Source organism: Brassica napus, chromosome C9 (genome assembly GCF_020379485.1).
Source record: "Brassica napus cultivar Da-Ae chromosome C9, Da-Ae, whole genome shotgun sequence".
Taxonomy (NCBI): domain Eukaryota; kingdom Viridiplantae; phylum Streptophyta; class Magnoliopsida; order Brassicales; family Brassicaceae; genus Brassica; species Brassica napus.
Genome location: NC_063452.1, coordinates 60,323,503 through 60,350,124, shown reverse-complemented (window position 1 = coordinate 60,350,124; position 26,622 = coordinate 60,323,503). Strand labels below are relative to the sequence as shown.

The 26,622-nt window shown below is 35.7% G+C and overlaps 6 protein-coding genes across 7 annotated transcripts; 1 reads left to right on the top strand and 5 right to left on the bottom strand.

Moving 5' to 3' along the window:
- Window positions 1–964: 964 nt before the first annotated feature.
- On the bottom strand, window positions 965–3,282 carry LOC106385269 (probable protein phosphatase 2C 69). Its single transcript, XM_048769303.1, has 8 exons — window positions 2,893–3,282; window positions 2,594–2,721; window positions 2,336–2,434; window positions 2,085–2,243; window positions 1,896–1,982; window positions 1,685–1,776; window positions 1,521–1,595; window positions 965–1,447 (listed from the first exon to the last, which is right to left on the bottom strand). Exons 1-8 carry the CDS (start codon window positions 2,970–2,972, stop codon window positions 1,250–1,252), a joined length of 918 nt encoding a protein of 305 aa, XP_048625260.1. The 5' UTR covers window positions 2,973–3,282; the 3' UTR covers window positions 965–1,249.
- Window positions 3,283–12,846: 9,564 nt separating this feature from the next.
- Window positions 12,847–14,967, bottom strand: LOC106387540 (aspartyl protease family protein At5g10770-like). 2 transcript variants are annotated; one of them, XM_022703590.2, is made up of 3 exons: window positions 14,699–14,967; window positions 14,132–14,541; window positions 12,847–13,757 (listed from the first exon to the last, which is right to left on the bottom strand). In XM_022703590.2, the coding sequence occupies exons 1-3, from the start codon at window positions 14,716–14,718 to the stop codon at window positions 12,934–12,936; spliced, it is 1,254 nt and encodes a 417-aa protein (XP_022559311.1). In that variant the 5' UTR covers window positions 14,719–14,967; the 3' UTR covers window positions 12,847–12,933. The 2 variants fall into 2 exon arrangements, with proteins under 2 accessions (XP_022559311.1, XP_013682865.1); XM_013827411.3 differs by having other exon boundaries at window positions 14,132–14,578; window positions 14,699–14,961.
- A 747-nt stretch (window positions 14,968–15,714) lies between these two features.
- On the bottom strand, window positions 15,715–18,248 carry LOC106412568 (aspartyl protease family protein At5g10770-like). Its single transcript, XM_013853475.3, has 2 exons — window positions 17,285–18,248; window positions 15,715–17,159 (listed from the first exon to the last, which is right to left on the bottom strand). Exons 1-2 carry the CDS (start codon window positions 17,448–17,450, stop codon window positions 15,904–15,906), a joined length of 1,422 nt encoding a protein of 473 aa, XP_013708929.1. The 5' UTR covers window positions 17,451–18,248; the 3' UTR covers window positions 15,715–15,903.
- A 203-nt stretch (window positions 18,249–18,451) lies between these two features.
- On the top strand, window positions 18,452–22,581 carry LOC106412561 (protein FAR1-RELATED SEQUENCE 5-like). Its single transcript, XM_013853468.3, has 2 exons — window positions 18,452–19,214; window positions 19,804–22,581. Exon 2 carries the CDS (start codon window positions 19,811–19,813, stop codon window positions 22,325–22,327), a length of 2,517 nt encoding a protein of 838 aa, XP_013708922.1. The 5' UTR covers window positions 18,452–19,214; window positions 19,804–19,810; the 3' UTR covers window positions 22,328–22,581.
- A 585-nt stretch (window positions 22,582–23,166) lies between these two features.
- On the bottom strand, window positions 23,167–26,607 carry LOC106413071 (uncharacterized protein At3g43530-like). The gene is made up of 4 exons (XM_022709578.2): window positions 25,948–26,607; window positions 25,169–25,873; window positions 24,923–25,084; window positions 23,167–24,841 (listed from the first exon to the last, which is right to left on the bottom strand). Exons 1-4 carry the CDS (start codon window positions 26,128–26,130, stop codon window positions 24,212–24,214), a joined length of 1,680 nt encoding a protein of 559 aa, XP_022565299.2. The 5' UTR covers window positions 26,131–26,607; the 3' UTR covers window positions 23,167–24,211.
- Window positions 23,293–23,922, bottom strand: LOC106412576 (cilia- and flagella-associated protein 251-like). The gene has a single exon (XM_022709579.2). It carries the CDS (start codon window positions 23,920–23,922, stop codon window positions 23,293–23,295), a length of 630 nt encoding a protein of 209 aa, XP_022565300.2.
- Window positions 26,608–26,622: the final 15 nt, after the last annotated feature.

Below are 26,622 nucleotides of genomic sequence, written 5' to 3'. Positions count from 1 at the left end.
TCAATCTTTAGGTCCAAGACATTCTCTTTATACAAGGTTTTCATTCCTAAACTAGATTTATAAGATATATGCAAATTAGTGAGAATATATTCTAAGAGATATATATAGATATGTCCATATCCGAATAGCTGAAATTCACTTTATATGTTCACATGTGATGTAATTTCATAAATTAAAAATCATCGACAAACAAGTTCAAAATCGTATCTTAAGCATCATATGTCGCCACAACTCAGCTTACCAGGGATCTATGCTATGGGAACTTGGTTCTCCTTTACATGATCTTATTTTCTAATGTAAAGCAAAGTTTTAGTTTTTTTTGAACTTAAAACAAGCAACCTTGATTGTAAACAGTATTTTTTGTTTGAATTAATTTAACATTTTTTCAAAAAACAAAATGTATAAATTAATAATTTGAGGAAAAGTTGCATAGAGATCTCCTTAATCAAAGAAACAGAAGAAACTCAGAATTTTCCACAGTGGATAAGCTTTATAACTTTTGCTACCTATCCGCACTGTGGTACGTTACCATGATTTTATTAGTTAATAACTACCGCGTAGAGTATTGCCTTAAAATAGAACTTAAAGTGAATCCAAATATTTTTTAATGTCAATATCATATAATAAGCATGAATTATAACTTACATAATTAATATTTTAAATATGTATATGACTCATGCATTGCTTTTTTCTTTTGAATCCTTTTTTTTTCTTCTCTTTGAACCTGTGTGAATGTGATATATGAGTGTAAGAATTTCTGTTTGATCATAATAATAACTTAGATTTGTTTTCTTTTTGGAAGATAAGAGTTAAATTTATTTAGCAAATGTATTATTATAGTAAGTGTTTTCATGCACCATGTGCATCAATAAAAATTTTAAATTGAAATTATATTTAAATGTGTGAATGTGATACATGAGTATAAGAATTTCTGTTTGATCATAATAATAATAACTTAGATATATTTTCTTTTTGAATATAATAGTTAAATTTTATTTAGCAAATGTATAGATATTGTATCTATATAAACACACACATACACTGACACATAATCATAAACTTCAAATATTTCATACTAAACCTTTAATGGTCACTGCATGGTTGAGCTACTTGCAGGGATCGGTGGTTATCGGTTCACTGACTTCTCTGGTTTATTCCCTAAACCATTAACTGCCACCTCATCGGTTAGGCTGCTTGCAGGGACTAGTTTTCGATTCGCTACACACTCTATGGCTCATTCACTGTCCTACTAGTTCTCTGCGTCGATCTGGACTTGCTTAGTTTCATTGGATGACGAGGAGCTAACGTGGCTTGAAGAAACTGTATCCAGGAAACGAACGATGACACATGTGATGTTGTCTTTACTTCCTCTCTTGATTGCTTCTGCCACAAGTTTCTTGGCGGAGTCCTCTGGATCTTCAACTTCCTTAACCATTGCAACTGCTTCCTGCAAAATATTGATCAAAGATTATAACAACTAAAAACAAAGACGTTAAATAAGCAATTATAACTTCACGGACCTCATTAGAGAAAACATCCCATAGACCGTCACTTGCTAGGATCAGAAACTCAAGAGAGTCATCAATCTTTTCCTCCTATATTTCCAACAACAATCCGAATAACCAAAAAAAAGGCGCCAAGAAGATTATATGCAACGTGATTCTTATTAAAGTGATGAAAGTACCCGGATCTCTGGATCAGCAACAACATATTGCTTTAGAAGACGATCACCAAATGCACGAGAGACTGCAAGAACTCCTCCAACCCTCCAAGTTCCTATTTCAATTAGTGAATGCAACACACACATAGAGACATCAATTAGGACTGTGTGCTGAGAAAAAAGCATGAAGCAGAGTTTTTTAGTCCTATAGTTTCTTGTTAAAATTTACTCTTGCCTGCCCACATCACAAATCCACCAGCATTCTCAATCCTTTCACGCTCATCACTTTGGTCAGGTTTGTGGTCCCTTGACACAGCAATGGCTGCACACAACACAGCATCACTCATATTAAGATAATTTATGAGAAAGACATGTGACAGGAGACACCATAATATTTGATATGATCTACTATATAGCAAGTTACCAGTTCCGGCTCTGCTGATAACAGCTCGTGAATCACCAACATTTGCAACAAGTAAACGATCACCAAGAAGAATAGCTGTGGAAGCAGTCGAACCAGCGTCTCTATTGTGGCTATCTTCCGACTTGAGAAGCTCAGAGTCTGTATGGTTATAGGCATCAGCTGGATAAAAAGGTTGATGCAAATTAGAGAGCAGCATGGAATAGAGACATTTTGTGTTTAAAACAATTTTGTTGAGGTTCTTGTGAGAGTACTTATAGCTGATTTGGTGTCAGAGATAAACTTTGGATGAGTGATGAGATTACTGAAAAGATGACGCTTCACATACTCAGCTGCTCTGGCTCCACCATGGCCTGACAAAACAGTATATAATAATACCATTATTAATTCTCTGTTCCATAATGTCAAAACTAAGCTATGAGATACTTAATTAACATATAATACTCATCGTAAGCTAGGCTAAATTACTGATGATTCTAGGTTTTCTTGAGAGTAATGTTATTAAAAGTTACCATCAAAAACTCCAAAAAGACCAACGATTTCTCCATCAACACCGTCGATCCTGGTCTCGAAAAAGTCTTCCATAGATGATCGCTTGCCAGCAGAGCTTGCATATCCATAACTGAATTTTCCATTCCGGCTGAAATTTGAATCATGCGTTAACGCACAAAACACACGATCATTTGAAGATTCAAATGAGCAAATCAGAATCAATCACGTACAAAGTGAAACCAAAATAACAGCAAATTAATCAAATATTCAATCAAGTTTTTGGTTCATATAATTAAACGGAGAGTTGAGACGAATTGACCTGAGACCTCCTCCGCTCGATGGAGTTTCAGCAGCCTGAAAAGGGTTGGAACACGACATGGCCTCGTCAAGATATCCCATTGTTTCTCTCTTCAAGAAATTCCAAAAAGCTTACTCTGTTAGAAATCAACACACAAATCTGCTCGTGTTGAGAACATAGAAAGCTAAACCAGAGAGAGAAAGAGGAAACATGTGATCGCTGTTTCGAGAGTAGGGAGCATATTCCGGCCGCGAACCATGGTTTTGTGTTTCATTTTATGCGCTAATTATAGAAAGGTTGAAAGAAAGAATCAAAGAACCAAACAGGGAAGTCAAAAAACGATAAACCAATGGCGCATGTACAGAATCACACGTGCTCTCATCGAAGCGAAGTGATAGCTAGAAATAGAATCATGTGGGTCCCTTGATAGTTATATTATACCGCATACATGTGGTTTGTTGACATTGCAATGACATTGACCATCATCGGCCTTGTTTGTATTTCTCTTTGTGCACAAAAAAAAAGTTTGCAATGTTTTAAAAGTTGGGCCATTGGGCCCATAGTTTCTCAGCTATAGTAGAGTCAGAATAAGTCTACTCTTAGTACCCTTGGGCCTAGCCATGTGATTTCGCTTTTTCGAAACTGAACCAAACCGTCCGTTTTCGATTAACCAAAATTTTGAAAACTAATACCGAAATTAACCGGATTAAATTTTGGTTTGGTTTGGTTGTCGATTTTTTTTATTTTCGGTTAATTTCGGTATAGTTTTCTAAAAAAACTCGGATATTTTCGGTTAAACTTAAGTATTTCGGTTAAATTCGTTTTTTCTGTTATTTTCAGTTATTTTTGATTTTTTTTAAATAAAAAAACCTAACAGGACAGAACCGAACCAAAAACCGAATTATTTTCTAAAATCTTACCGAACCAAACCGAACCGAAAACCGAAAATTTTGGTTTGTTTCGGACAAAAACCGCATGGCTACTTGGGCCTTATGCCTAATCTTTTGTCAATTTTGTAAATATTATTTTTTCATCTGAGACGTTAGTTTTTGATATGACTTGCTATCTGAGCTAACCCAACAACCTGACCTATTAGTCTGGTCCGGACAGTGACCCAATCATCTCACGAATTGATGGCTCAAAGTAGATTCAATTTTTTTCGAGATTGTTAGAAAATAAAATATTGTTTCGGAAGGGTACGATGGATTATACGAGATTAATGGTTATACACACCATTATCTCGAGAGAAAATGTTGGAGAGAAAATCTCATATTGAAAATATGTAAAGAATTTGAATCTATACTAATAAAAAGGACCTTTTGAGGCTCCGTAGAGCGTCCACATCAGCAAAAAAAACTTCTTTCGAAAGATGACACGTGGCATAAAATATAGTTTTTCATTTTAATATTACTAATTTTCAAAAATTATAAATAATATGTAAACATACAGTATAAAAAATGGAAAAACTACATTAAACATATGTAAAATTACCATTTTTTCACTTAAAAAAAAAACGGCTTATCTCCATAATGTAACATTACCGTTTTATAGAAAAAAACAAAAAACATTATATATAATTTCGAAAATAATAAATATATGTAAACATACAACATAAAAAATGGAAATAGTACATTAAACATATGTAAGATTACCATTTTAAATTTTTATTTTTAAAAAATAATATGTAAACATACAACATAAAAAATGGAAAAACTACATTAAACATATGTAAGATTACAATTTTTCACTAAAAAAAAGACAGCTTATCTCCATAATGTAACATTACTATTTTATAAAAAAAACATTATATATAATTTCGAAAATAATAAATAATATGTAAACATACAACATAAAAAATGTAAATACTACATTAAACATATGTAAGATTACCATTTTACATAAAAATAACAATAATATGTAAACATACAACATAAAAAAATGGAAAAATTACATTAAACATATGTAAGATTATTACTGATTTTACAAAAAATTCACAACTAAAAGAGTAGACATGCAATTCACAAAACAGACCACAAACAAAACTATTATAGATCATTCCTCTACAAAGACAAGCTTGGATTCCACTTGAGTAGACAAGACCACACGACTTTTAAGAAGTCCAGACGACTTCTAAGAAGTCCAGACGACTTCCAGGAAGTTCAGACGACTTCCAGGAAGTTCAGACGACTTCCAGGAAGTTCAGACGACTTCCAGGAAGTTCAGACGACTTTACAGGAAGTCCAGACGACTTTGTCAGAAGACTTCCGAGAAGTCCAGATGACTTCCAGACGACTTCTAGACGACTAACAGTTAAGTCGTCCCAGAATTCTTCCAGATCTGAAAAACCTGCATATTAAATCCAGATCTGAAAAACCTGCATATCCAAAAACGTTCAAATGGCTTAAAAACAGAAAAAATGAGTGAAAATTAGATAAATCTACCTTTACAGAACACACAAAAATACATATCTAAAAATAATAGATCTACCTTTAAATTAGTGGAAGATGAGTACCATCTAATTAAAAACCTGCAAAAAAGATAGATTAATAAGAAAGACATGAGACAAAACTGGAAAATTCATATAAAGTTTGGTGTTTTCAAGTCAAAGAGATTAGAGTGGGTTTGGAGAGTTTTAGTTTGGGAAAAAAGTAAGAACTTTACACAACAAGAAGTTACCAAATGAAGAAAAATCAGACATAAGAACTTACCAAAACGTTCAGATCTATTATGAAAGGGAGACTTCGCCAGAAGACTTCCATGAAGTCCAGACGACTTCCTGGAAGTTCAGACGACTTCCTGGAAGTCCAGACGACTTCCTGGAAGTCCAGACGACTTTGTCAGAAGACTTCCAAGAAGTCCAGACGACTTCCAGACGACTTCTTGGACGAGACGACTAACAAGTAAGTCGTCCAAGAAGTCTTCCAGATCTGAAAAACATGCATATCAAATCCAGATCTGAAAAACCTGCATATCCAAAAACGTTCAAATGACTTAAAAATAGAGAAAATGAGTGGAAGATTAGATAAATCTACATTTATAGAACACACAAAAATACATATCTAAAATTAATAGATTTACCTTTAAATTAGTGGAAGATGAGTACCATTTGATTAAAAACCTGCAAAAGAGATAGATTAGTAAGAAATACATGAGACAAAACTGAAAAATTAATATAAAGTTTGGTGTTTTCAAGTCAAAGAGATTCGAGAGAGGTTTGAGAGTTTTAGAATGATGAACATTACATTTTTGTTGCAGCCATTTGAGAGGAGGAGAGAGAATATGTAAATTTTTCTTTATATAGGGACACAAAAAATCTAATTAGGTTAAATATTTTTGACTCAGACGACTTCCTGGACGACTTACATTTCAGTCGTCTGGTGAAGAAATTAAAACAGACGACTTACATGTAAGTCATCCAGAAGAGTTTAATATTTTTAGCGGGAAATTAAATATTTTTAGCGGGAAACTAAAATAGAAGACTTTCCAGACGACTTACATGTAAGTCGTCTGTTTTAATTTCTTCACCAGACGACTGAAATGTAAGTCGTCCGAGTAAAATGATCCGGTTAGGTTAAAACGTATATTGGTAAAATTAAAGGTTTGGTACGATGTGGACGACTGAAATATACGTCGTCCGAGTAAATTATTCAACAGACGACTGAAATATAAGTCGTCCACACCCTAAACATAACCCCTAAACTTAATTATCTAATTAAAGACTTCATAAAATCAAATCAAACTTGAAAAGTGTTTACTATACACATAAATAAACACATATAGGTGAAAACTAATTTTTGAAAAAAACACTTTAGTTTTCCAAAATCTAACCCTAACAATACATACAATACTACAACATATGTTTGCCAAACTCCTAAACCAAAGTATTTCATGATTCACTACTTCCACTCATCTATCTTCAAAACAAATCAATTTTATCATATCTTAATTTATATCACTTAAAACTGTTTATAATTACTTGATTTTTATTTTTCACGCATCAAAATATTTTTTTACAAGATTTATAAATTATTTTTAAAATAAACCGGTACCAGACGACTTACACTTCAGTCGTCCAGACGACTTCCAACATCTCAGACGACTCAGACGATTTACTAGGGCTATATTCGTAAAAATGGCTTCTGTTTTTTTGTTTGGTCACAAGGGGCTGAGCTGTAATTTCACTAGGCTTTTAGGTTAGTTTTGCATTTGAATCAAGTTTGGGTATAGGTTTGGGGTTAAAATCAAGTTGTGGGTTAGTTTTGGCAAAAACCCCTATATATAGTTTCGAAAATAATAAATAATATGTAAACATACAACATAAAAAATGGAAATACTACATTAAACATACGTAAGATTACCATTTTACATTTAAAAATAACAATAATATGTAAACATACAACATAAAAAAATGGAAAAACTACATTAAACATATGTAAGATTACCATTTTTCACTAAAAAACGGCTTATCTCCATAATGTAACATTATCATTTTATAAAAAAAAAAAAAAAAACATAAATATAACTATTTGACTATTTGTCCAAGTTCTTCTATTAAACATTGCCGTTTTACATTAAAAATGAAAAAAAACAATAAGATTTAAACATCTATCTTAAAATATAAAATATAGATATTAACTAAATATAAAGTATAAGAAAGAGAAATACTCAATATATAGAAAAAAGTAATAATTAAATATTATAAATATATGAATTATATATACAATAATAAGTAAATGCACAATTTTTAAAATATGGAAAGAGTACATTAAATATTAAACATCTATCTTAAAATGTAAATATAGATATTAAGTAAATAGAAAGTATAAAAAAAAGAAATACACAACTTAAAAACAGTGGAAAAAGTATATTAATATTTAAACATCTATCTTAAAATGTAAAATATAGATATTACGCAAATAGAAAGTATAAGAAAAGGAAATACACAATTTAAAAAATGGAAAAAGTACATTAGTATTTAAACATCTATCTTAAAAAATGTAAATCTATCTTAAAATATAAAATTATTAGTAAATAGAAAGTATAAGAAATAGAAATACACAATATAAAGAAAAATAAATAATAAGTAAATATATAATATAAGTAAATACGCAATTTAAAAATGGAAAATTACATTAAGATTTAAAAATATATCTTAAAATTTAAAATATAGATATTACGTAAATAGAAAGTATAACAAATGGAAATATACAATTTAAAGAAAATGGAAAATGTACATTAAGATTTAAACATCTATCTTAAAATATAAAATAGAGATATTAAGTAAATAAAAAGTACAAGAAATGGAAATACATATACAGGAAAATAAATAATAAGTAAATAATGTAAATATATAATATATCAATTATATATATAATAATAAGTAAATACACAATTTTGTTTTAAAAATGGAAAAGGTTCTTTAAGCATTAAACATCTATCTTAAAATGTAAAATATATAATATAAGTAAATACACAATTTAAAAAAATGGAAAAAGTACATTAAGATTGAAATATCTATTTTAAAATATAAAATATAGATATTACGTAAATAAAAAATATAAGAAATGGAAATAAACATTTTAAAAAATAGAAAAAGTACATTAAGATTTAAACATCTATCTTAAAATGTACATCCATCTTAAAATGGTAGTAAATTATATAAAAATGAAAATACCACATTAAACAAAAAAAATAAAAATTTATAGTTTTACATGAAGAAAGTCCCTATAAAATTCATTATTCTATCAACATCAACCTTACACTATCAAGGAAAACTTCAAAGCACTCAAGCAAAAAAATGGTTTCACCATCAACTCTTGCCGTCCCAAAAACGTTTAATGACCTTGAAGGAGATTTTTTATAACAACGAACTTTTTGTTAGGTGGATTCATTGTTGGGAAACCCGCAACTTTCAAAAGCCAAACTTATTCATGGGAATTGAATTGCTTTTCATAGACTCAAAAGTATTCTTACAAATTTAAATTAATCTAATCCATAATTTTATTGTTAATATTCATACTAACTCTTTCATGATCACACCATTACAGTTAATAATCATTCAAGCGTTTATCCCGAAACACTTCTTTCCTCGCCGAATCAGGTATTGGTTCATGTTGGTTTAATATTGTTTTTGGTTTATTAACCGGTTTAGGATGGTCTTATTGTAAATATAATTTAAGTTGGTTTAACATATATTATGCTTAAAATAACTTAAATTAAATAATAGTAATATTATGCTTAAAATATAATTTTAGAGAGTTTTCAAATATAGTTTACAGAACATTATAGGTGATGAATTTAATTTATTAAATTCGTTTATTACTTAAAACTAAGTTTTTTTAAAAACATACTGAGTTATAAATATCAATGCTGGATTAGTGAGTATAACATGAAGACAAAAATATAAATATTTCATTTTCAAGATAAGAAATTCAGCTTTTATTCAATTACTCAATATATAATATCTTAAATTATTTTTTAAAAGATATACATAATGTATATATATAGATTAATCTTCCAAACTTAAACTATTATATTATATATGAATAATGTTTTTGAATAAAAATAATTTCTGATTTAAAAAAAAAATAAAAACAACAAATGGTTATTTTCAAATAATGGATGTAATTTACATTATACTATCATTTAACAAGTATTAGATACGTTTTGATAAATCATTATTTTCTATTTCCAGAAAAAAAAAATTGTTAAACATCAATATCATCTAGGTTAAATCTAGGTTAAGTACACTAACATCACAAATTCAAACATCACAAAAAATATTTACATAAACATTATAATACAATAATTTAATCCAAAATTACAATTCAAAAAAACAATATTCAAAAGAATAGTTATATACTTAATATTTGAAAATCAAAGATATTTTTGCTAAAATTGTACTTACCTGGCCAAGGAGATCGACCATCTTTTTACGGATCGATCGATTGTTGAGCATGTGGTCGATCTGAAAATACTCTGCAGTTTAATTAAATATCTAAAACATTTATTCCAACACTCAATAGATAGTTTTGCTAAATATGATAACTAGGTAGCCAACAAAATTACAAAAAATATTTAAATAGTAAAAAATATGTTAATTTAAGGTGTTAAAATTTAAAAATAAATTTTAATTATGACATGCATCTTAACATTTATATAAATATATATCATAACCTAAATATAAATAATTTAACAACTTAAATTAGAAAAAAAAATAAAAATTCCGGGCATAGCCCGGGTTAATCTCTAGTAATATATAAAAGACATGGACGGTTGAACAATTCAGTTACTGCCAACTGGCTTTTAAGTTTAAACCCAGAAAACTTATCACCATGAACACATACTTCAAACTTTGGGATACTTAATATGATATGTATTAAGATAATAATGAGTGAGTGAATACTCTTGAAAAGAAAATGTTGCATCGAAACAAACTTATCCTCGTACAAACAGGGCCGCTCAAAGCTTACCAAACTTCCACATAGGCCTGGGCAAAAAAACCGGAACCGAAACAACCGAACCGAACCGAACCGAACCGAAAAACAGCGTATCCGAACCGAATGGATATAGCTAATTACCCGCATGGATCTTGTATATATATAGTTCGGGTATCGGTTCGGTTCGGGTATAGGCGAACAGCTACACGAGAGATAGTTGAAATGTTTGTGGAAAAGAAAGCAAGAATGAGGAAATTGCTTAATGCTAATAAGCAGAGGGTCTCTCTCACGACTGACATATGGAAGGCTCCAACAACATCATCTAGCTACATGGTCATCACTGCTCACTTCATTGATACAAACTGGGAGTTGCGAAAGCTGATCATAGGATTTAAGAATGTTGCTGATCACAAAGGGGAGACAATTTCAAAGGTTCTTATCGATTGTTTAGCGGAGTGGGGGATAGATAAGGTTTTCACAATCACAGTTGACAACGCAACAGCCAATACTTCTGCACTAGAAAGGTTTAAGGAAGGATTTGCAGCAGTAGGAAATGAAGCTCTGGTTTTAAATGGTGACTTCTTGCATGTGCGTTGCTGTGCGCACATCATCAATCTGGTCGTCAAGGATGGTTTGCGTGAGGTGGTCAACAGTATTGTTGGGGTAAGAAATGCGATTCAGTATGTAAGATCGTCGACACCAAGGCTGGACTCATTTCATCATCGTGTTGAGTCAGGAAAGATGACTAGAGGAAGTCTACCTTTGGATTGTTTAACAAGGTGGAACTCAACATATATGATGCTATCTCGAGCTCTTAAGTTCAGAAAAGCATTCGACAGAATGGAAGCTGAAGACAAGCTCTATAATGATTACTTTCAAGAAAAAACTGATGGAAGGAAAAGGATTGGCCCTCCACTTAAAGCTGATTGGGATGCAATAGACAGGTTAGCGCAGTTTCTAGAAATCTTTTACGATTCAACACTAGTCGTCTCTGCATCTAAGTCAGTGAGCTCTCCTAAATGTTATAATGAGATCGTTACGATAGAAAGGAACTTGATAAAATTTAGTAACGGTCCTGATGAGGAAATGAGGAAAAAAGCAACTGCTATGAGGGGAAAGTTTGATAAATATTGGGAAGGATTGGAAGAGATCAATAGACTTTTGATCATAGCTAGTGTGTTTGATCCTAGAAGAAAATGAAGTTTGCAGTGCTGTGTTTTGAGAAGCTTTATGGTAAAGAAACAGTACAGTCCAAGGCACTTTATGATTCGGTTATGAATGTCCTCAACCGGTTGTTTGATGAGTATAACAGCCGAATGACGAATGCAAATACTGTTGAGACAACATCTCAGCCAGCCGATACTGAGACAACGTCTCAGTCACAAAGTCAAGGAAATGAAGCGATGGATGTAGATGATGATGAAGTTCGAGTACGAGGTTATGAAAGAATGGATTCATTGTATGCTGAGATGGTGAATGAAGATGGATTTCTTGATACAAGTACTGAGTTGGAGCTGTATCTGAAGGAAAAGGTAGTCAATCTCAAGGGTTCTATGAAGGGAACAGATTATGATATCTTGTCGTTTTGGAAGATCAATGCTCCTAAGTTTCCTGTATTATCAGAGATAGCAAGGGACGTTCTTGCATTGCAAGTGTCCTCTGTCGCATCTGAGTCTGCATTTAGCACTAGTGGTCGTATTCTCGACCCACAACGAAGCTGCCTGACTCATTATATGATTGAGGTTCTCATGTGCACAGAGCAGTGGTTGAAGTGTGAGTTTCAGCTGAATGAGAAAGGAGTGGTCACCAGTCACCAAATGGTCAAGTATGTTCAGCAGCAAGATGATCTTGAGAGAGGTATTTAGTAATCTAAACTGTTAGTTTTTGTCGTTATTTTGTTTGGTGTTATTAGTAATCTGAATTGTTTTTTTTTTGTTCAGAGTTTGGAAGCACAAGTTTCTTTGAAGATTGATCGTTGATGTCTCATGGTGCATGAAGAAATGGTATCAACGCTTGTTTCAGTTTGTTGTTTTCTGGTTTGAACTTTGAAGTTTCATAGGTTGACATTTGACAATCTCGGTTTGTTTCTTTTCAATGTTTGACGATGTTTAAACAATTAAATTTATGTTATGGCTATGGTTTTTGAAGGTTTATTTCAGTTTGTTGCCTTCACTTCGTTTTTTATGCTTAAAGGCTACAAGTATATATTGATTTTATGAAGCTTAATGTAGTATTTCAGTTACCAGATGGCAATAGATATACAAGTTTTCGGATACTTTCAAGTTGTTTCGGTTCGTTTTGGATAGTTTGGGTAATATTACCCGAACTATCCAAACTATCCGAATCCGAACCGGAACCAAATGAGAACCGAATATTTTTCGGGTATTTTCCGGTTCCTAGTTTTACAATCCGAACCGAACCGAACCCGAAACTATCCGAACCGATCCGAACTGAAAAAATGTCAAGTACTCAATGGATCCTCTGACCCCTATCCAAATTACCCGAAACCCGAAATACCCGAACCGAACCGAACCGATACCCGAAATGCCCAGGCCACACTTGATTAATCGCAAAGCTCCTATAAATACAAACTTACCAAATTTTATTTTGTCTCTCATCAAACTTACATACAACCATCCGGAGCAAACCCGACCCGTCCCCCCGCACCGTCATACACAACCTGTATCGTCTTTTGCTGAACGTTCCCGAAAATGGCCACGTCATCATCGTTACCATTCCCCACAAACGCCAAACAAACCTCCGACGCATCAAACACGTACAGAATCCCTTTGGAGTCAACCTCCACATCGGTGCCGCCTTTGAAGGAGAACGAGACTTTAGGAATCTCCACAGTCTCCAAGCCAGTAAAATTGTAGCACGTGTCAAGTATCGATTGTCCCATCGTAGTCGTATAATTCGACATATTCTCCTTAAACGCGGTACGTAGTGCCGCGTAGGCCTTGGGAGGGAGGCGAGTAATCACGGTTCCTGAGTCGATTATAGCACCGGGAGCAGAGAACACGGTTAAAGGAATCTCCAGTTCCTTGCCGGCGACGGTAATACCTACGATGTCGAGACCATAAAAGGAAGCGCTGTGTCTGGCTGTGGAGATGGGAGTGTACTTGACGGAATTAGATAATCCACCTGATGATCCGAAGGTGAGATGGCCAGTGTAGTCTGCGGAAGAAGGGAGGCAGTAGGAGAATATGTTATTGTAGGTCATTGCCGTCTGCGACGGCAATGAGAATTCGCCGCGGCCGAGGCCGAGAAGTCCGGCGGCGCCGTAGAAAAGTCCTTGGTTGTTCTCGCCGCAGCCAAAGTTAACACCGTCGAATACATCGGTGTTTAAAGTAAATTTCTCCTTGGCGAGAAATCCTACAGTGAACGAGCTATCGCCGTATCCTATACCGTAGATGCAGTTGGAAGCCGAGCAGTTTCTATAGTGACCTATTATCAATGTGGTGAATTTTTTAAAAAAATTTAATTTTATAAAGAGCAAAAACGATTTAGAACATCACAAAACCAAAATATTACACAAGACGAAAATGATTTAAATAAATTTTATAAAAAAAACTAAATTAGATTTAATGAATAATATATAAATAAAAATAATATTTGAACATTATTATTTTAATTTTTTACTTTAAATTCTGAATTCTATTATTAAATCTCCAAATCTAAACTTTTCTTCTAAAATCTAAATTCTAGGCTTAGATTAATTAGTTGCAATGGTATAAATGTTTTTTTTTAAACTATTTTGTGATACAAAAATTATGCGGATATTTCTTTTTTTTTTTTTTAAAAAAAACTGAAAATCAAACCTTGGGAAGTGAGAGAATCGCAAACAGGGGATGAGCACGAGACGTTGGAGTACGAAGTAGACGAAGAAGGGTTAAAGATGGGCTCCTCTTGTGGATAACATGTTCCAGTTTTACCACATGGCTCGCACTGAGTCCACGTCAGATCGCTGCCTGTGTCGAAGACCAGAGACAGGTCGTGTTTCGGCGTTCCGAATCCGACCGTCACGATGTAGTTTCCTGAACCCAGTGTGCTTCCGTCTCTAGCCTCTAGCTCCGTTGACTGACTTTGACTGACCCTATATTGGGGTGTTAGCTTCTTTGAAAGCTTTGAGTGGATGGATTTTACTCGAGCCTGGTCGAGTCTGAGGATGTCGTCATGGTTGGGACTTGTCTTGGCTTTCTTGCTGCTTAAACTCGAGCATGGGCCGTGTCTGTGCGTCAGGAGCAACGACGACTTGGTGTTAGATGCTGAATCGATGAATCAGAGTTAAAATTATTAATCTCTATCTATTTTTATTGGCACCAATCATGTTAAATAGTAGAATGAATCATTAGAGACTGGAACTGTATTAGCTAAGATAATGTCACCTCTTGGAGAAAGAACACATGATGATGATGAAGGAAAGAGAGAGCTGGCAAGAATTCTGTGGAAAGAAACCTCTCCACTCTTTCTTTTTTGAGCTCCATCAGTACAACAAAAACTGAGCCATGCACAAAGAACTAAGGTTATGATGTTCAACAAATTCTTCATTTTCCACTCTCCCTAATTACATAATTTGGTTGGTCATTTTATAACACCATATCCCTTTGCTCATTAAACTCTGAAGTGGATGTTGTTAGACTAAAGGCTAGCCACATATCACATACTGACATATAAGTAAGGTATAAAGAGATATTTATGAAATCAGTTATGACCACTAATTTAAGATAGTGTTAGAGAAGTCTACCGTATTTATAAAGCTAATACCTCAACACTCTTGTTGAACCAGCAAAAAAAAAAAAGAAACGTAATAGACACAAAACTGTTTAGGACTTAATTGCTTGCTTTACCCCCATGACCTCTAGAAGAAGCTCAGAATCTAATATGTCCAATACAGTGTCAAAGAAAGAGACAATAGGATCAGCGGCTACGGTCAGAGTCGTGGGAAATGAAATGCATACAATCTCCCGTCCAATCGAATCCATCTTCAAGACAAGTCTTAAATGAAATATATATTAGAATCGCCTACTGTAATTTTCTTTTTAATACTCATGTATGTACTAATACATCATGTATTATACAAGTATAAACCTTGAGTCTCAAAAGAACACGCAAGAAAAGGATTTAGTCTTGGACTGATGAGGGTGGGTCCATCATTTTCTGTCATTTGCATCAAGAAACCAAGCGCTTAACCAAGTTAGTTGTTTTGTGTGAATATAGGATACATTTTACCAACAAAGAGAAGAAAAAAACAATATACATATATACACGTAAAGTCCAGATGCAGGTGGTAAACATAATACATGTTAATTAACTCTTAAGATTTATTACATTCGAAGATAGATCTATTACAATTTCGAAATGTTATATACGTTTATTGAGAGCATGTACCTGACAAGTTTGCTTGACAAAACAATCTGTTTCTTTCTTAGTTCACACTTTAGGATACTTAATACGATCAATATTGATCGTACACATACTTGAGTGGTCCTTGACACTTTCACAGACGGCCACTCAAGCTTACAAACACTTGATGAAAGATAATACTTACTTAAAAATACAAACATACCAATTTTATATTGTTTCACATCAACTACATACAACCATTGGGAGCAAACCCGACCCGACCGCCGGGACCGTCGTACACAACTTGCATTGTCTTTTGCTGAACGTTCCCGAAAATGGTCACGTCATCATCGTTATTATTCCCCGCAAACGCCAAACAAACCGTGGACTTATTAAACACGTACAAAACCCCTATTGAGTCAAGTTCCACGACGGTGCCGCCTTTGAAGGAGAAGGAGACTTTAGGTATGTTCATAGTCTCTTGGCCGGTGAAATCGTAGCACGTGTCAAGAATCGATCGTCCCAACGTAGTCTTATAATTCGACATCTTCTCCTTGAACGCGGTTCGCAGTGCCGCGTAGGCCATGGGTGGTAGGCGAGTAATCACGGTACCAGAGTCGATTACAGCACCGGTAGTGGAGGGGATCTCCAGTTGCTTGTCGTCGACGGAGATACCTACGATATCAAGGCCATAAAAGGATGCGCTATATGGGACTGCGGAGATGGGAGTGTATTTGACGGAGTTAGATAATCCAGCTGATCCGAAGGTGAGATGGCCAGTGTACTCTGGGGAAGAAGGGAGGCAGTAGGAGAATATATTGTTGTACGTCATCGCCGTCTGCGATGGAAACGAGACTTTGCCGCGGCCAAGACCGAGAAGTCCGGCGATACCAATGAATCCTTTGTTGTTCACACCGCAGCCAAAGATAACATTGTCGAAGACATCAGAGTTCGCTAAAGTAAATTTCTCGGTGGCGAGAAATCCTATGGTGAACGATCTATCGCCGTATCCGACACCGTAGTCGCAGTTGGGAGCCAAACAATTTTTAACGCGACCTTGGGAAGCGAGAGAGTCGCAGAACGGCGATGAGCACGAGACGTTGGAGAAGGAAGAAGAGGAAGATGGGTTAAAGATGGGCTCCTTTTGGGGATAACATGTTCCATTTCTACCACATGGCTCGCATTGAGTCCACGTCAGATCGCTGCCTGTGTCGAAGACCAGAGAGAGATCGTGTTTCGGCGTCCCGATTCCGACCGTCACGATGTAGTTTCCATAACCGAGTGTGATTCCATCTGTAGCCGGTAGAACTGTTGACTGGCTTTGACTGAGTCTATCTCTGGCTGTTAGCTTCTTTGAAAGCTTTGAGTGAATGGATTTTACGCGCGCCTGGTCGAGTCTGAGGATCTCGTCATGGTCGGGACTGATCGTGGCTTTCTTGCTGCTTAGACTCGAGCATGGGCCGTGTCTGTTCACCACGTGAAGCGACGACTTCGTATTAGATACTGAAATCAATTAATTAGGGCTAAAAAATATTAACCTCTATCGGCACCAGTCATCATTATATAGCAAGATCATGAATCATTAATTAGAGACTGAACTGTATTATTAGCTATTATAATAATCTCACCTCTTGGAGGAAGAACACATGGTGCTGGTAATGAAGGAAAAAGAGAGCTTGCTTGAATTCTGTGAAAAGAAAGCTCTCCACTTTCTCTCTTTTGAGCTCCATCAGCACGACCCCAACTGAGCCATAAACAAATGATTATAGTTATGATATTCAACATATTCTTCATTTTACACTCTACTAATTAAATGAAACTGGTTAGTCATTTTATAACCAAATTTCCTTGCTCAAGAAACTCTGTAGTTGATGATGTTGTTATACTCAAGGCTAGCCGCATATCACATACCATTAATATGTAGGGTACTGAGAGATCCATGAAATCAGTTATGACCATTAATATAAGATAAGTGTTAGAAAATTCTAAAAGTTCAAATTATTCAAAAGAAAAGTCTAATAGTGCAACTCTCTTGTTGAGCCAGCAAAAATAAACCCAATAGAGAAATTTTTTAGGACTTGCATCCTCTTACCCCCATGGCCCCTAGAAGAAGCTATATCAATGCAATAGCCTGCACGTACGAGACCCAGCAATAACCCTAGGATCAGTGACGTTGATGTTGACACTTAACACCATGCACTTTTACTTTCTTCTGGCTTCTCTTCCTGTCATCAGAATCTAATAGATATAAGATATGTCAAACGCACTGTCAATGAAAGAGACAATAGGATCAGCGGCTAAGGCCAAAGTCGTGGGAAATGCGGTGCCTACAATTCTAACTGAATCCATCTTCGAAACATAAAGGAAATATAGTAGAATCGCTCCTTGTAATTTTACTTTTAATATTCATGTATGTACTAATACATCATGTCTAACACAAGTATAACTTGAGTGACGAGTCTCAGAAGAACACGCAAGAAAAAGATTTAGTCTTCGACTATTGAGCCATACACAAAGGATTACGGTTAAGATATTCAAGAAATTCTTCATTTTCCACTTTCCCCCACAGCAATACTTACTAATTACATAATTTGGTTGGTCATTTTATAACCATATCCCTTTGCTCATTAAAATCTGAACTGGATGTTGTTAGACTAAAGGCTAGCCACATATCACATAAGTAGGGTATAGAGATATATATCTACGAAATCAGTTTTGGCCACTAATTTAAGATAGTGTTCGAAAAGTCTACCGAATTTTTAAAGCTAATACCTCAACACTTTTGTTAAACCAGCAAAAAAAGAAGCAGAAACATAATAGACACAAAACTGTTTAGAACTTGCTTGCTTTACCCCCATGGCCTCTTGAATAAGCTTTGAACCTAACATCAGTGCAATAGCCTGCACGAGACGTGGGAAATAGAATGCCTACAATCTTCAAAACAAGTTTTAAATGAAATATATATTATAATCTCTCCCTGTAATTTTTGTTTTTACTATTCATGTATCTATTAATACGTCATGTAATGCACAAGTGTTACCACTACTGGAAATATGAGTATTGGTAGCAGTTCGCGGTAGCACGAATTCACGAACTGCTACAAGAACTAACAAAATCTGATTTTAATTTTTCCGTAGCGTTAAATGAGGAAAGTAATCTATATTGACCCAGTTGGAAATTTTGTATTCTCAATACCCCACTTCTTTTCTAACTACCCTACCATATTTCCCTTCTCTTTATTACCCTCAGCTATTATATTATTATCTATTTCTTGCTGACCCCACACCTTACTTTCTAATTTTAAAAATAAAACACGGACCCCACAACTTACTTTCTAATTTTAAAAATAGAAAGCGGACCCCTCATCCTCCCACATAAAGTCCATAATTAATGGACACCTAACAGGCGACCCCACACTCCATCTACCTCTCTCCTTCGCACAGGTGTCCATCTGTTCCCTTTTTTCAGATCCTGCTCCCTTTTTTCCAACCACCTGCGATTTCTTCTTCTCTTTCAAGCTCCATTGGCGTATTTTGGAGGTTATTTTGACGAAAATTGGTACGATTTTTTCACGAAATTTTCATACTAATATACTACTTATGTTCTATGTGTTATGGGTAACGAAAAAAATAAAAACTTAGCTGTAAAAATCTTAAAAGTTTTCAAAGGTTTTGAAAATAAAACTTGGAGAAGGTTCTCTTCTTTTAACACGATTCTTTTAACACGAGTTTGATAGGAAAAAACATAAAAATGTTGTTAGACGATAATGTGGGTTTTGTAACATGTTATTTGTTGATTAAACATACTTAAACTGATGAAAGATTAAAGTTTTAGGTATATTGGTATGAAAATGATGTTTTTTTCAGGACTATTTTGTATATTTCTACTTATTTTTCACTGTTTTAAACCAAAATAATACATTAAAATATTGGTAGATGATATTGTGGGTTGTATAATACCCCCTGGGTTTGTTAAAAGGTTTAAATCAACAAAAATGAAAATTTATAGAAAATACTGGAATTACTAGTACTACTAAGCTACAATATGTATTACTTGTATTACTTGTATTACTAAATAGAGTATGTACCAAAGATCTTGGACAACTTAAATTCTTTAAACGGTTAACTCATCATAATTTTTGTTTCAGGAAATCTATGGCCTCACCTATTACAATCATATGTTTTGATTACGGAGGAAGTTACATCAAAGATGGGGGTGAGAGAAGATGGATCTCGGGAGAAGATGAAATTCACACTCTAGTGATGAAGACAGCTGTGGAAGAGATTACGTATTCTGAATTGGTTGAAAGTATATGCAGAAAGATTAAGGCAAATGGAGATGGGATGGTGAAGATTAGTTACTTTCCAATGGTATTGTATTCGAACAAGCCATCATATATTTGGTGTGATGAAGACGTTTTGGGTTATCTCATGCAAGTAAATCATGATAAATGTAGAAGTGTTTTACATGTGGAGATCAGCAGCGACATGGATGATACATATGGTGGTATGTCACTTTTAGGAGATGATGATGAGACTGATGATAGCTATGTTGGTCTTTCTGATGAAGATGATGATGAAACTGATGATAGTTATGTTGGTCTTTCTGATGGGACCGAGGAAGATGACACTGAGCAAGATGGAACTGATCAGGATCATGAGATGGATGGTGTGGTCGCGCTTTACACACCCGAACAACATGAAGACATTGAGATGCATGAGAATTTAGAGCATGGGTATGAAGGAACAGAAGTAAGAGTGGAAGAAGAAGCTGGAGGAGAGGAAGTTGAAGCTGCAAGAGCGGAAGTTGAAGCTGCAAGAGCCGGAGTTGCAGCTGCAAGAGGAGGAGTTGAAGCCACGACTGCAGTAGAAGAAGAATGGGATGATGGTCTCGATTTGGTTAAGGGTCAAGAATTCAGAACTAAGGTAGCCATGCAAGTTCTAGTTCAGAGGGGTGCGCATAAGAATGGTTTTGAGTATGAAACATTGAAGTCCGATACTGTGAGATTTGTGGCAAAATGTCGAGGAGCCAAAGAAGGTTGCAAGTGGTATTTGCGTGTAGTAAAGCTTAAGAATTCAGATCTTTGGACGGTTAGAACTTACAACAAGTCTCATACATGCTCAGTAGTAACTACAAGTACCCTTAGAAACAGAAGAAGAGGCACACCACATGTTGTCGCATCTGTTTTGAGTGAAGAATATCCCGGTAGATATGACACACCAACACCAGCTGATCTGATCAGTATGGTTACCCACAAGGTTGGTGTTGATGTGTCGTATGCCACAGCATGGAGAGGAAAAAGGATGGCTGCTAATGAAGTCCGAGGTACTCCGGAAGAGAGTTTTTCTATGATACACTCCTACATGTACATGCTTAAGTTGAAGAATCCTGACTCAGTAAGTTATGTTGAAGTGGATGCGGCAAAAAGATTTAAGTATCTATTTTTCGCATTTGGAGCTTCCATAGAAGGATTCGCAGCGATGAGGAAAGTTATCATTGTGGATGGAACACATCTAAAGCATGTTTATGGTGGAGTTCTGCTTGTTGCGACGGCTCAAGATCCGGATCGTCACCACTACCCTATCGCATTTGGTGTAGTTGATGGTGAGAAAGACGAAAGCTGGATGTGGTTTATGAATAAGTTGAGGTCAGTGATAGCAGATGAAGGCGAATTGGTGTTTCTTTCGGATAGAAATGCGAGCTTGATCAAGTCAATACGTGAGGTGTTCCCAATGGCTGCACATGGGTATTGTATCTGGCATTTGTCTCAAAATGTCAAAGGACATGTTTTCAACAACAGAGACGCTTGCGCAAGCAAGTTTACAGAGTGTGCACATGCTTATACAGTGGCTGAGTTCGATGATCTCTACGATGCCTTTTCCAGAAGGTATCCTTCTGCTGCGGCGTATCTGGAGAAAAGTGTTGAAGTGAGAAAATGGGCAAGATGTTACTTTGAAGGAGACAGATACAATGTTAACACAACTAATGCAGCAGAATCCATTAATGGTGTTCTTCGGGAAGCGAGGAAATTCTTCATGCTACCGATGATTGATGTTATCATCAAGAAAATGACTGAATGGTTTAACAAACATAGGAAGAAGGCAGCTGAAATACCAGTCACAAAGAAGCTTGTGCCAACAGTGGAAAAGGAGTTGTCAAAAAGATGTTTGGAAGCGAGGTGTTTAGATGTTGTTGAGATAAACAGCTTCCACCTTGAGTACAATGTCAATGGTAGTGACGGAAAGATTTATACGGTTGATTTGGCAAGAAAAATGTGCACCTGCAGGTGTTTTGATCTAGACAAAATCCCATGTGTTCATGCTGCTGCTGCTGCCAAGTTCTTGAGCGTAGGAAGAGATCTTCATCTACAAGAGTTTTGTTCAAAATACTATTTGGTGGAGTTGTGGGCATTGGCATACTGTAGGACGATTTATCCAGTTCCTCATATGTCTGAATGGGTCATACCTGATGAGATTCGAGCACTTAAAGTTCTTCCCCCGGTATACGAAAAAAAGAAAGGACCCACTCAAAAGCAAAGGTTTCCATCAGCCGGAGAATCTCGTGGACGAAGAAGAGGACGCGGAAGGGGAAGAGGCAGGGGCAGGGGAAGGAGAGGCGGACGTTTGCATGAGTATTTTGAATGTGGAAGTACTTCTTCCCCCACTGAGTAACATGGAACTCTTGTACTAGGTAACACTGCACTACTCGGTACTACTGTGAACTACTATGTGTAATATGGACTACTCGGTACTACTGTGAACTACTATGTGTAATATGGACTACTAGGTACTACTTTGGACTACCTTGAACTACTTTGAACTACTTTGAATTACTATGTAGTATGCATGTTTCAAAGAACTTTTGTTTTTGTCTTATTATTTATTTTTAGAAAAAATATCTCATATATTACGAGATTATATGGTCATATTTGTGTTTATTTGCCAAATTAGACATAGAATACTCTTAAATTCTGAAATTAGTTGAAAACCTCTCATTTCTATAGAAAACATCCTTCTACTTCTATACTAATGTCTTGATGTGAAGGCCATAATGGGATGAAATTCCGAAAATACGCATTTTATTTAAAAAAATTATGCCAATGTGTTATATATAATCTAAAATTGTCTAAATATATTTGTATTACTAATAAATTTAATTTCTTCAGGTTGTATTACTTAAAAATGTTCTTTTTTACAAAAATATTACTATGAAGAATGAAATATTACTACTTCCTTGAGTACTACTAAGAGTATTCAAACATGTTTTGTTTAATATTATATTTACACGTTTTAGACATGTGCTATTTTTTTTTTTATATTTACACGTTTTACACGTTTTAGACATGTGCCATTTTGTTTCTTATATTTTTTTTTTCTTATTGTTGACAAATTTTGTTTGTCTTAGTAATACATAATAAACCTAGTAGTACAAATGTGCTTTCTTAAGACTTAGATCATTTTGTCCTCAATTGGGCCAAACCTGCTGCAAGACAATCACACAACACAGAACATCCTACATAAGAGATATCATTCAAGTTTTACAGACCAACAAGCAACAAAACATAACTTCTTACATAAGTTCACAACAAATCCGAGATAAATACTAAACACCCAAAATATGTTAAGCTTCTTGTCTTCTACGCCTTTGTTCTAGGCTTCTTCTTGCGCCCTTCAATCTCATCAGTGTTAGCTTCAGTGAAAGGAGTGGAAACCCACTGTGAACGTGAACGTATCCTTTTTGTCTGTTCTGGCGTTGTGAACTTCTTTGGTTCAGTATCCTTTCTCGGTCTACCCCTCGGCTTAGGAGCCTGCTTAGTAGCGTGCTTCCTCAATGCCATTTGTTTTGGCCTATGCTTGACCCCAGAACCAGAAGGCTTGGCTGCTCCCTTGTCAGCTTCCTTCGTTTCACAAGTACTGCCTTCGTAGACAACCATGTACCACTCTTGCTTTTCTTCCTCAGTATATTTTTCAGTCTCTACCACCTCTTCCTCCACCATTTTTCCAGCCTCTTCCTCAGGCTCTACCACCTCTTCCTCCACCATTCTTCCAGCCTCTTCCTCAGGCTCTACCACCTCTTCCTCCACCATTTTTACAGCCTCTTCCTCAGATTCTTCCACCTCTTCCTCCATCATTTTTCCAGTCTCTTCCTCAGGCTCTAACACTTCTTCTTCCACCATTTTTTCACCCTCTTCCTCAGGTTCTTCCACCTCTTCCTCCACCATTTTTTCACCCTCTTCCTCAGGTTCTTTCACCTCTTCCTCCACCATTTTTTCAGCCTTTCCGAACAACTTTTCTGGTGTTGTTAGGATTTGTCTCCTCGCGGCTGCTGCCTTAGTCCTACCACGTGGTGGTGTAGGAGTTTTCTCGGTTTCAGCTTCAACCCGAGCCTCTGTTTCAGCTTCAACCCGAGCCTCTGTTTCAACTTCAACCCGAGCCTCTGTTTCAACTTCAACCCGAGCCTCTGTTTCAACCTCTTCTTCATCTCATTGGCTTCATTCATCTCAACCTCATCAGATTCCTTCTGAGCCTCTTCTTCACTCTCTTCCTCACTCTCTTCTACCACCTCTGTATTTTCAACCATATCTGCATCTTCGGGTTCTTTGGTTGTTGCGTCCGCTCCATTGCTGTCATTCCGCTGCCCATCCCAGACATAATCCATGCCTTGATAGTCGAAACCGTCATTGTTCTCCTTATCTCCTCCTTCTCTTTCATTTCCTTCATTTCTTTCTCCACCTTCTTGGCCTTCTTTTTTAAATAATATTGGCAATCTTCAATCTTCTCAAGCTTCTTCTCCATTGCCTTCATCCTTTTACACCTCTTTTTTAAAACAACTTGGCAACGTTCAATCTTCCCAAGCCTCTTGTTCATTTTTTCCACCTTCCCATTCACTTCACTCAAACTTGTCATCAACCTCTCTTCAAACCCTTTCAAAACGTCCTCCAAACTTGTATTAGAGGAGGATGCTTCTTCATGCACTTTCCTTTTGTCTTTCTTCTGAGGAAACTCCCTTGCAGCCACATCTAACTCATAGAGTTCTTGCCAAAAGATAGGCTTCTCCTTAACAGTCAACCACGTGCTCCACAAATTACTCACGCCTTCTTCATTTTCATAGTCTGGCTCCCCATCCATTAAGCGTGCCATGAGAGGTTCCTCATCAACAGTAGGAACAAGAACACTTTCAATAACCTGAAAATTTATACCAAACAATATATCAAACACATTGTATTCCACTCACTTAATAAAAACAAAACAACACGTAACACATACCTTAATTTCTCCAAGTGTGTCGTACAAATCCTCAAGAGGATAGCCCTTCATGCTGTTACTTTGGAACCGCTTTTTACACATCCTCGGACACTTACTCATACAGCCTTCTACACCTTCTCTAAATCGTGCTTTCAGAGCTGGGATACACTCAAATGCCAGAATCTGATTGTCAAAAGAAAAAAAAAATCATAAGAAAAAAAAATACACTCGAAAAAAAGAAAAATCATAAGGATAAATCAAATTTACCTCCAAAGGAATTATGAACCCGGGAAAGTTGACATTATTCTTAGGTTTCCCTTTCAGATGCTTCATCACGCGAGTGATGGACCGGAGAGCATCTTCAAACGTCAACCGACCCCAAGGAAAGGTTTTACAAACCTCCACATCGTTGACGATTCTTAATATGAAAGGGTCGAACGGGGCATTATACCTTCCCTTCCCTCTGATAATCGTGCCTAAGAAGTAAAGCACTGCCATTTTGAGCCGATCCCCACACGCACTCATACTCAACAACTTCTCTCTCACAGATAGCATAGTGATCTCCTTATGTGATTTGAAATGCCTGTCTACAAACGCAAAGCTTCCAATCTTCTTATACTTAGCCGGGTAGTCATGGCAGTCCAATCCCGAGATGAGAGCATGCTCTCTCATTGAATACCGAATGGGCACTCCATTAACAGCAAACCAAGATGTGTCCTCTGACTCATGTAAAGGAACAGTGCGCAGTAGAAGCATCCACATACCCTGCAGCTTCAAGTTTGGTTCATCGGGCATGTGGAAAAAATGGCAAAACTGAGGGTGGTTTTCAAACCACTGGAGCTCAGGCTTAAACCTAGCCTTCTTCAGAAACTTCACCGTCTCGGTCACATAACACTTGCTCTGTATCTTACACGTCTGGGTGAACTCGGTGTTCTTGAAACATAGCTCATCAGGTGGCAGTGGTTGGCACTCCTGTAAACCAAATAAAAATTACATTAGCATTTGTTCCTTACTAGTCTGTTTATTAGCATTTGGAAATAATTTACCTGAGATGATGCAGACTGATTATCGGTTCCCTGATTATCAGACTCAATTCCGTGTGCTGACAGATCATCACTATCATTCTCTGTTGAAAGTTCTTCTACATGCTGCTCTTCTACAGGAGCACTGTTTCTTTTTGTGGACTTTTTCTGCTGAGATTTTTTTCTCCCTCGACCTCGGCCTGCCATTATCTATAGCCTCTCAATATCTTGATCCCCTGAATATATACATACACAATAAACGTTCAATAACCACCAACGCTAACAAACCCATTCAATGAAATATCTACAAAATAAATCATTGATTCTTATAGCTGTCTGATCTCAAAACCCTAAATCATTCATTCAATAATAAAACTCCAACCAATCAATTCGATCACTACATCACAATTAATCAATCACTCAACTCGGTTTCACATATCAAACAGTCTAGGACACTCTATCACCAAAACAGTTAGTCTTCAATAATCACTAGACTTATCTCAAATCTGAAACCAAACTTTCAATCTCTATAACCTCAAAACCAAACGTGTCCAAGTTTCAGTCTCTGTAATCCTCATTCTGAAAAAAATCTGAACCTAACCGATTTTCAACCACAATACTTTCAAACGGACTTTCAAACCCAAACCCACAACAAAATCAATCAAAAATTTGAGAGAGAACATACCTTTTACACAGAAG

Excerpts from the sequence above, each read along its gene's own strand:
- LOC106385269 (XM_048769303.1), bottom strand. The coding sequence starts at position 2,972 with ATGGGATATCTTGACGAGGCCATGTCGTGTTCCAACCCTTTTCAGGCT. Across the intron at positions 2,435-2,593 it reads TCTTTTTGGAGTTTTTGATG|GCCATGGTGGAGCCAGAGCA; the intron begins GTAACTTTTAAT and ends CTGTTTTGTCAG. Across the intron at positions 1,596-1,684 it reads TTGCTGATCCAGAGATCCGG|GAGGAAAAGATTGATGACTC; the intron begins GTACTTTCATCA and ends TTGGAAATATAG.
- LOC106412561 (XM_013853468.3), top strand. The coding sequence starts at position 19,811 with ATGGCCTCACCTATTACAATCATATGTTTTGATTACGGAGGAAGTTAC.
- LOC106413071 (XM_022709578.2), bottom strand. The coding sequence starts at position 26,130 with ATGGCAGGCCGAGGTCGAGGGAGAAAAAAATCTCAGCAGAAAAAGTCC. Across the intron at positions 25,874-25,947 it reads ATCAGTCTGCATCATCTCAG|GAGTGCCAACCACTGCCACC; the intron begins GTAAATTATTTC and ends TTTGGTTTACAG. Across the intron at positions 24,842-24,922 it reads ACACACTTGGAGAAATTAAG|GTTATTGAAAGTGTTCTTGT; the intron begins GTATGTGTTACG and ends ATAAATTTTCAG.
- LOC106387540 (XM_013827411.3), bottom strand. The coding sequence starts at position 14,861 with ATGAAGAATTTGTTGAACATCATAACCTTAGTTCTTTGTGCATGGCTC. Across the intron at positions 14,579-14,698 it reads ATGTGTTCTTTCTCCAAGAG|CATCTAACACCAAGTCGTCG; the intron begins GTGACATTATCT and ends TCATCGATTCAG. Across the intron at positions 13,758-14,131 it reads CGATTCTCTCACTTCCCAAG|GTCACTATAGAAACTGCTCG; the intron begins GTTTGATTTTCA and ends CATTGATAATAG.
- LOC106412576 (XM_022709579.2), bottom strand. The coding sequence starts at position 23,922 with ATGGTGGAGGAAGAGGTGAAAGAACCTGAGGAAGAGGGTGAAAAAATG.
- LOC106412568 (XM_013853475.3), bottom strand. The coding sequence starts at position 17,450 with ATGAAGAATATGTTGAATATCATAACTATAATCATTTGTTTATGGCTC. Across the intron at positions 17,160-17,284 it reads ATGTGTTCTTCCTCCAAGAG|TATCTAATACGAAGTCGTCG; the intron begins GTGAGATTATTA and ends AATTGATTTCAG.